Source organism: Vigna unguiculata, chromosome 1, assembly GCF_004118075.2.
Source record: "Vigna unguiculata cultivar IT97K-499-35 chromosome 1, ASM411807v1, whole genome shotgun sequence".
Taxonomy (NCBI): Eukaryota; Viridiplantae; Streptophyta; class Magnoliopsida; order Fabales; family Fabaceae; genus Vigna; species Vigna unguiculata.
Genome location: NC_040279.1, coordinates 34,215,200 through 34,225,299, shown reverse-complemented (window position 1 = coordinate 34,225,299; position 10,100 = coordinate 34,215,200). Strand labels below are relative to the sequence as shown.

At 35.6% G+C, this 10,100-nt stretch overlaps 1 protein-coding gene across 1 annotated transcript; it reads right to left on the bottom strand.

Annotated features, from left to right (window-relative positions):
* Positions 1 to 3,641: 3,641 nt before the first annotated feature.
* Positions 3,642 to 7,164, bottom strand: LOC114165156 (phenylalanine ammonia-lyase class 1-like). Its single transcript, XM_028049822.1, is given in 3 exon segments — positions 3,642 to 5,581; positions 6,672 to 6,957; positions 6,960 to 7,164. Coding segments are annotated over 3 exon segments (2,145 nt in total). The 5' UTR covers positions 7,069 to 7,164; the 3' UTR covers positions 3,642 to 3,831.
* Between the last annotated feature and the right edge of the window lie 2,936 nt (positions 7,165 to 10,100).

Here is a 10,100-nt window from a genome sequence, read left to right as displayed (position 1 = left end):
AATTCCTTCTAGCTTACATTTATTTATCTGTGAAGCAGATATCGCAGCTCCGATCTGAATATAAAGAGGAAGTTGAAAAATTGAATGAAAAGTACAGGATTTTGCTTCAGAATGTTGATACTGAAGCAGCACTCAAAAAAATGGAATTTGAGACACAATGTAAATTAGTGTCAAGCAGTGAGGAATTAGCTGAAGTTTGGATCCATAATATGCTTCATGATTGTGAAATGGTCGTGGGACAATGCTCAGAACAAGGTATCGAGATCATGGTTTGTATATTTATTGAGTCTGTTAATTATCCATTTAGTGTATAATAGTCATTAGATAGAATAGAAACAGATTAGCGAGATTAATGGAAAGAAGTCTACATTAATTATTCCATTAGTAATCACCCATCTTCTTTACATTAGAATCCAACGCACCAATCCAGATTTAAATGTAGTCTAGACTCATTTACTAACTTATGAACCCTGTTTTTCCTAAACATAATTCTTTCAGCTGTTTACCAACCCTGATTTTTAAGTTTAGTTGTTTGTACCTTAACTGCATAATTATTGATGTGGTGAATGCAACTTTGCGTGCCTATTATTTCTATTTCATGCATATGCAACTCCTGGATCTACTTAGTAGTCTTCTTCTTCCCTTCTGCAGAGGGAATTCCCAGTTCTCATCAAGTTCACTCATAATTAACCCATCCTTGTTCACTCCCACTGTGATGGTCGAGGTCAATCCAGAAGAAATCATAGTCAATCCTCGGACAGGACAACCATTCCAGAAGAAATCAACCCCCTCAGAGCATGCTTTGATCCCATGATTCAGTTGTGCAACGATTTCTCATGATGGCTATGGTGTACTTGTCCCCTCTGCAGCTGCTTCATCTTATGCAGCAATTTTGCCTTGACATTATGTACAAATTGCAACCTTAGTATCATTTAGAAGAACCAGGTAAAACATGCTGGTGGGGCGTGTCCTGTAAAACACTAGGCTGATGTATTTGTACATCAAATTTTGAACCACTGTAATCGTCTGGTGAAATGAATGTAAATATGCTATATCACTGAACAACTTTTAAAATTGTCTCTGCTATGTGCTCCCCAGTATATGAAACAGGAAAAATATACTATTGTTAGAAAATAAAAAAATTATTATGTTAGAAATACAAAAATCATTAAGTAAATGCTTAAAGTGGTTTAAATTATTTAGTAAGGTTTAATATTATGCACACGCTAGAGGTTTCAATCCAATGGATTGAATGAGTTAACCTTGTAATCTTAAGAGTCTCTTGATAAGAAATTGAAGTCTTATTCCATTTTAAGGAATAAAACGAGAAATGAAAAAGCTTTATAAAAGCAAATTTTGAACATGGGGAAAGTCATCAGCACTAAATTTATTAGTATTATATTGTTCAGAAATACTATGAACTGATAAAAATGATAATGCCACAACCTATCACCAAAGAGGGGAGGACAAGGCCTATTTAACAGTTGTAGGTTCAGCAGTAGTGAGAAGAAAATAGGGATAAAGACACGATTTGACAATGTGTGACTTGGATCTGGTTTGCATTTGGTGAATGGATTGGGAAGTGGAAGGAACAATAGGAGCATGATGTGCAGTTGTGGAAGGAAGAGGAGGTAAGTCAATGGCTAGATGAGTGTGTGGTAATTCATTGGAGGAATTATCAGGACAAGGTGGAGGTGACTCAGGAGAGGAAAAAATAGATGTTCGACAACACCATTTTTATATGATGAGTGTGTGAACAAAGGAGTCTATGATGAATCCCAACAGATCGGAGAAACCGAGTTAGAGGCCTAAACTCACCTATCCAATTTGTTTGAACTTCTTTAATTTTCTGGTTTAATTTTCTGGTTTAGTTGCAGGTTAACATGGGTTTTAAATTGTTTGAACACTTGCAATGCATCAAATTTGTGCTTGAAAAAATAAATCCAGGTATATCAACTATAAGCATCAACAAAGAAAATGTAATAATTGTATCCTAGGGATGATGGAATGTGGGATGGTCCCCAAAGATCACAAAAAGAAAGTTGAAGGGGACGACTAAACATAGTTAAAGAGGGTTGAGAGTTAAATTGATGAGATTTCCCCGTACAACATGAAACAAATAAGTCAATGTGTGTTTTATTTGCTGAAGAGATATTACAACATCTCAGAAGATTATGTAAAATAGTAGAGGAAGGTTGGCCTAGTCTATGGTGCCACAAAGAATATCAAGTAACGGTTGGAGATGATGTAGGAGTGGGATGATGATGACTGGTGTTAAAAATGGAGTGTCAGGACAGATGACAGTGAGAGGGTCTGGGTGAAGGATGCAATGGAAGAGAAGAAACTAGTATAACCCATTTGGACCAAGATATCTCGTAAGAAGAACAGATTGATTAACCTGTGACTTGAAAAAATAAGTAGATGAGTGAAATCCAAAATAGATATGGTTATCTTCTGCAAATTTACTAACACTCACAAAATTTTTACTCATGGAAGGAATGTGTAAAGTATTTTTCAGATAAAGGGTGACATGAGGTTTAATATGTTAGAAAAAAGTGGCAGAACCAAAAACGTGTAGAGGCAAACCTTGACCATTCCCTAGAAAAACATTGGCATTTGCTGGAGTAGGTATGGCTTGCACAAGAGTGTTAGGATCAGAAGTAACGTGAATGCGAAGCTCTTGAATCAATCAGGAGATGGATTGGCAGGAATGAGAGGTGGAGAATTAGAAGCTGCTGCCATAAAAAATTGTGGTTGACCCTAGGATGTGAAAGTTGCAACTGGAACAGTGATTGAGAGATCACATTTGGATTGTAATATGGTGTAGAGGGAAGCCCATTATGGCCACTGCGACAACCTCGATTGCCTCTACCACGATGAACATAACCACCACGATGAAAAGGATGAGGAGAATAAGTCTGAGATGAAGCAGATGATGCTTGAGCCAGCTGAACAGTAGGAACATAAACTGTTTGTGAATTTGCCTGATTGAAAGAGAAATTGTCACCAGATTGTTTAAACTTCTCAATTCTGGCTTCCTAGGCAACAAGTAGAAATTTAATTTCATCATAAGAGAACAAATCAAGTTTGTTATTGATTAACGATATGAAGGATTCATATTCAACTGGAAGCCCTTTAATTAGAATGTCGAGCTGCTCATTTTCGCAGTCAGGATCACCAATGAAGTTAAGAGAATGAAAATTTGTTTTGAGACGGAGTAAACACCCAGTGATTGGACGATCTCCTTTCTTCATATTGTGTAGTTCGGTGCACAACTAGCTCGCCTTAGCTTTAGTTTAGGAGTGGAAATACAAATGAATCTTGTCCCATAGTTGGAAGGAGTGCTTGCAGCCATGAACACGAGCGAGGAATGACGCAGAGAGACAATTGCAACCATGCTAGAATAAGTTGATCCCGTGTTTCCCAAACAATGTATAAAATTCTATTTGCCTAGATCACAATCAAAGAGGGAGAGATATTGCGAAGGAATAAAGGGATTAACAACAAAATGTTGAAGGCGGTGTATCTTGATCATGGGTTCAATCTGTTGCTTCTAGATTAAAAAGTTTGTATCAGAGAGCTTCTCCGATACATAATAAGAGAAGAGAACCAAAGAGGGAAAAGTGGATGTGTTGGGAATGTCAGCAATAGAAAATAAAAATTACACTCTGGAATTTTACTATAATATTAAATTACAAGGTCCTATTTGACATGTAGGAAACATTAGAATAAGGCTTTCCGTATAGATTTACTAAAAGGCTTGTCAAACCAATTGATTATGGTTTCACTTGCATAGGTACAGAGAAAAAATTTATAAAAGTGACAGTAAAATTAACAAATTGGAAGAGGAGCTCCATTCCACTCCCCGAGGCATTCCAGAAGAGGATCAATGATTTTACCCTGGCATATTGCTGTGAATAATTTGTCAAACTCTTCACCTGGTGACTTCACCTTTTCTCCAGTTAGCAGGCCAGTCCCTAACTCCTCTCTCACAAACTTGTAGAGTGGGTAAGATCTGCATTCTTTGATCTTGTTTGGAATTGCAGCTTTGCCACTCTCATAAGCAGCCCTTGCACTTTCAACCTCCTTTGGCAAGATGGTCTTCAACTCCTCCTCAAAGGTTGCAATCTTTTGAAAGATTGATGTGTTAACGTCCTTCTCATTCTCTGCATTTGCCAGGGCATGGTCTACAAGCACTTGCCTTAGTTTTTGCATCAATGGGTATGTACCACTGCATGCGTCATCTATGTACGAAAATACATACTCCCTGTCAACCACTTTCAGCAGATCCTTTTCACAAAATCTTGAAGGGTGGAGTTCTCCGTTGCCACCTGTGGTGAGGGTCCTCTTGGAAACTTGACTCACGGTGTTCTTCACCGAGCTTTTCAAATTCTCCTCCAAATGCCTCAAGTCAATTGCTTGGCAAAGTGCCATCAAGAAGGAGGAAGACATGAGCTTAAGGATCTCAATAGATTCATTTGTCTTCCTAGCTGAAATCAAACCGAGAGAGTTCACGTCTTGGTTGTGTTGCTCAGCACTTTGGACATGGCTTGTAACTGGATTTGCGAGATACTGGAGTTCAGAGCAATAGGAAGCCATGGCAATTTCAGCTCCCTTGAAACCATAATCCAAGCTGGGATTTCTGCTAGCAGTGAGATTTGAAGGCAGACCGTTGTTGTAAAAATCATTGACAAGCTCGGAGAATTGAGCAAACATGAGTTTGCCAATGGATGCAATAGCCAAACGTGTGTTGTCCATGGAGACTCCGATCGGGGTTCCTTGGAAATTACCACCATGCAATGCCTTGTTCCTTGAAACATCAATAAGTGGGTTGTCATTCACAGAGTTAATCTCTCTCTCGATTGACTTGGTGGAGAAACGGATGACTTCAATGAGAGGACCAAGCCACTGAGGTGAAGTTCTGAGGGCATATCTATCTTGTTTTGGCTTTTGCAAAGGATCAATTTCATGGAGCTTCTTAGCATCCTTCATGTAGGAACTTCCATCCAAAATGTGCTCCATGATGGCAGCAGCCTCAATTTGACCAGGGTGGTGCTTTAACTTGTGTGTCAAATGATCAGTGAACTCGGGCTTTCCTTGCATCACTTCGGCAAAAATGGCTGATAGAACTTCAGACAACACAGCCAGTATATTTGCCTCAAAGAGAACAATAGAAGCCAAGCCAGAACCCACAGCCGTGCCATTAACAAGGGCAAGGCCTTCCTTGGGCTGCAATTCAAAGAACTCAGAATTGATGTGAGCCGATTCAAAAGCTTGCTTGGCATTAAGTACTTCTCCTGAAGGTCCAACAGCTTTGGAGTTGGGTCTGCCAGTTAGCAAACCAGCAATATAGGAAAGTGGAACAAGATCTCCAGAAGCTGTGATTGTACCACGAAGTGGCAAGCATGGGGTAACGTTGTTGTTAAGGAGCTTGGTGATGGCTTCCAAGATTTCAAATCTGATCCCTGAGTAGCCTTGAAGAAGAGTGTTGATCCTCACTAGCATGGCTGCTCTAGTTGCTGTGTGTGGCAGTGTGTGGCTTGATTCAGTCCCATTTCCAAATATTCCAGAGTTTAAAAACCTGAAAAGGAATAAAAGAATCATAATTAGGAATTCCTGTTTTAAATTAATTAAAAAATTGATCCATGTTTAAGAAAGCGCGTAGTTACATACAATTAATACAAAAACATTTAAGATAAGACTCAGATAATTCAGGTAAGTGAGAAATCATAACTAAAAGAGATAATGTAAAGACTTATTCTTTGAAATAAAAAATATTTTCACTTTAGCGTAAAACCTTTTCACTTTGATATCGTTGATATAAAAGTTGAATCTTTTTAGCCGTGAAAGTATAAGTGGCAGTTTGATAGCAATTTTCCGATCTGGGTACAGTTTGGTGAGAGCCGTCCAATATAAAATAAAATAAAACAAAATTAGAAAATGACATCAATGGGAAGAACTTGAGTCAAACATGGGTAGTAGTAGTTGCGATGATACGAGGGGTTGCAGTCTCACCAACCCCCCTACTTAAAGATGCCATGCTAATAAATTACATTTTTTTTTTCTCCATCTCAAACTCCCACCCAAACCCTTTCATCACTGTTTTCACATCGAAGTCATATTTCCAAAAAATGTGATTATTTTTCGGGACGGTTAATTTGGTCCACTCCACCCCTTTTATACACTTAATCTTTTAATATTATTTCTGTCTATTAATAATAATTTAAAAAAATAATTGTAATAAATCATAAAAGCCACAATTCCTTCTAAGAAAACATGTTTCTTCATCATAGAATGATATACATAAAAGCAATAATAGAATGATATATATAATTTTAGTGTTCTACTGTAAGCCAACACTAAGTTATCCGATTTTACTTATTTTAAAAAATAAAAATATCTTTAAACCAACTTTATTACAAATAATTTTAAATAAAGAAAATATGACAATTCAATCATAAACTAAAAATTCAATATCAAGAAATACGCAAGTAAAGTTATATATCTAAAACTTTACTTTTAAGTTGTAGTAATTTATGAAACGGTTACATTATTTATAGGTAACCCGATGAGTACCGTACCCAGAAAATACATTCGACTACGAAACGTATATATACGTAGAGTGTATGTGTACCGAGAGAGGGGGGAGTAGAGTAGAGTTAGTTAGTTACCTGATGAGTTCTTTCTGCAGTGCACCGCCTTGTTTGGTTCGGCGGTGTGAGGTGGCACCGAAGCCGGTGGTGACACCGTAACTGTCAGTGCCATTGTTCATGCTGTTCATCACCCACTCACTGCTCGCCTTAACACCTTCCCGAGCGGACTCCGACAGCTCCACCCTCACGCCTTGGTCGTGTGCAGACACCGCCGCCACCTGAGCGATGGTGAGCGTCTCGCCACCGAGGCGGACCAGCGGCTGCCGGTATTCTGCCACCATGCGCTTGACCTCATCGAGGTGGCTCCCTTCATCGCCTCCGCGGCTGTTCCCCAATTCAGCGGATCACTGCTCTTGGTGGAAGTCATGCAGAAGGAACCGTTTTGGTGACCGTTGGTAAGGGTAGTTGCTTCCATGTTGATAGAATGAAGAGAATGAAATAATGGAGTTGAGTTTTGTATAGAGAGAGAGAGAGAGGAAATGCTTAGAAGTTTATGTGTTTGAGGATTTCCTGAGAGGAAAAGAGTTTGGTTGAGATTTATATAGAGGTCTGGTTCGTGTGGTGTCATGCAACGGTGTTTGGTAGGTAGCTGAAGGGAATGTGAAATGGGGTTTGTTGAAAATGAATTAGTAGCGTTGGATTGGAGCTTTGCGTGGGATTGTGACACGTGGAATAGCGCATTGAGGTTGTTTCTTGGTAGCTGAGTGTGGTGGCGCCCAACGGGATGGACCAAACTAAAGTAGTTGGTGAGACTTGCTACGAACAACACATTCTATGTAGCACTTGGTCAAGTCTCTATCCATGTATATTTTTATATTAATCCTTTACTTCAAATTAGTGTGCTCAATAATCATTTTTTTTAATCACTCCTAATCTCACTCATTATCTCATTACTATTCACATATTACATTTTTCTACATTAAATATAATTTTTTTCTGTAATAAAATTATATATACGTCATGTTTACGGCAAATCAATTGTTTCTCGGATAAATCTAGTGTATAAGTTTTGTTTATGTAAGGCTTACGATACGCGTACGCCTTCTAATCAAACGTAGCAATACTTCAAACTAAAATTTTAATTTATGTTTTTCTATTAATATAGAAATCCATTTATAAGTTTTTCAAGAAGTTAACTTTTTTTTTAATATACATGATGGAGTTTTGAAAGTGAAGAAATATGAGATAATGAAATTCTACGTCAAAATTGACATATTGTAGAAGAATATGGTGTTCATGTGTTTACAGGTATAAAGATGACTCAATGAATACATCATCTTCGATTTTTTATATTGATGTAGTTAGTTTATAATGTTTTAAAATTCTTTGTTGCCCCTCCTAAACAATCCGAGAAAATCTTTTACTAAATACACCATTGTCTTCAGAGAAATGTTTATAGTGTTCTTTTCTTTTTCAATTTTAAAGATTACTCATTTGAAAATTTATTGTGATAAGTGGTAGTCAATTTTCTAATCAAATTTGCTAGTAGTTGTAAGTAGAGCTGTCAAAACGGGTAATTCGGCCTAATTCACCACAACTCGACCCATCCACCACGGATCGATCACTTAGTGAGCCAACCCAACCCAACTCACTTATTAGCGAGCCAAAAAAATTCGAACTTGACTCGGCCCACCACGGGACCCACCACGGGTTGGCTCAGAGGTTCACTTAATTAAAAAAATACAATTTTTTAATTTTTTTTCAGTCAAAACTAAATTCTAATTCTAATTAAAATCTAAATAAACTTTAATACAATCGAAATACAAATCAAAATCACAAAAGTACAAATTATCTATGTGTTGGCTAAAAAAATAACCTAACATGACCTAAATGCAAAGCCTAACTTAACAAAAAATACTAAAAAATACTTATGTAACCATTTATTTGTGGGTTGGTGAACGAACTCGGCTCTTCATGTGTTCAATCCGAGTGAGTTAGGTTTTAGGTGAGTCGAGTCAAAAGTTAACATGTATTAAAATTTGTAAAAGAATTTCAACCCAATATAATTTGAATCCGTAGTGAATCGGATTAGCTCGCGAGTTCCCATCTATTTTAATAGCTTAGTTTGTAAGTAAATTTCTTTTACAAAACCAGGTAGCTTTTTTATTAGTATAAATTTGAAAGTACGTATGCTTATTTTTATCTTTGTTAGAAGGTATTAAAAGTATTAGAATATATATTTTATTCTTAAAAAAGTTATATTTCTTATTTGTACAATATAGATTTCTACGTTAAGAGCTTGAGTAAATTATAGTAATTGGAAATAAAAGAAGTTATTTTATAGGCTTGATTGTACTTTATTTTTTATTTTAATTATAATTTAAAAAGTAGTACTAGGAATATGAAAAGTTCATTCTAAAGGTACTTTTAGACAAGTTTACGATTTTTTTTATAATTTTCTCTTTCGTCCATAAAAAATATATTTAGGAATATTAACACGGATACTTATTCAATGAAAGTATTTATATATCATAAATTAAAATTAACCAAAAATTATAAAAAAAACATCATTAAGGAAATTTTTCTTAAAATATAACAATATATGAAATCCTTTATATGGGATATATAATAAATCTAAACTCATTCATTTGACGAATTAAAATGGTATATATTAAACATACTTTATATAGCATCAAAGGGAAATCATGTGCAAATATGAATAGTAACTCCAAGTCAAAGAAATGTGTGAATCACATGGCCTGATCTATAACATGCGAATTCAAGTCAACTGCTCTAATCATCCATTTTTTATTTTTTATTTTTACTTCAACGAAAATTCCTTTTTTTTTCTTTTTTATACGAAGGAACCACTGTTGACTGGCTACACAATTCAGACCAGTCTTTCCTCTTTTGGATCCAAAAACGCCAAATAAAAACAGATTTTATATTGATTAAAAATAAAATTAATTTATATTATATATATGAAATATTAAATTAATATTGAAAAATTTAAATTTTATTATATTAATATGATATATGAGAGTCCTATTTATTCTAATCTGTATTTGGGTTGCTTCTTCCATTCCTATTAAACCTATTGTGTTGTGTGTTACAAATTATATTTTAACTAAAAATACACTGAAATTATAATATATAAATAGAGTTAAATAGAAAATATTGAGTTAGACTTAGATGATTACCGTTGAAAAAGGGAACTTTGTTGGTATTGTAATAAATAAGAAAACTATGTTGTAAAATTCTTTAATAGTGTAATATTTTGTGTTGTAAAAGTGTAGGTGTGATTTGTATAAGGTGAATGCATAGATGTTATTTAAAAAAAAAAGTGTTTTGGTAGTGGATTTACTAAGAATGTATTTCATGTAATAATTTCAAATGTTAATGTATGATATAACATTGTTTTAAATCATAGTTCAAGTCAGTCAAAGTATCACACCATCCAAAATCATTGAAGTTTTGCATTTGAACTTGATCCTGATTCATCATCAA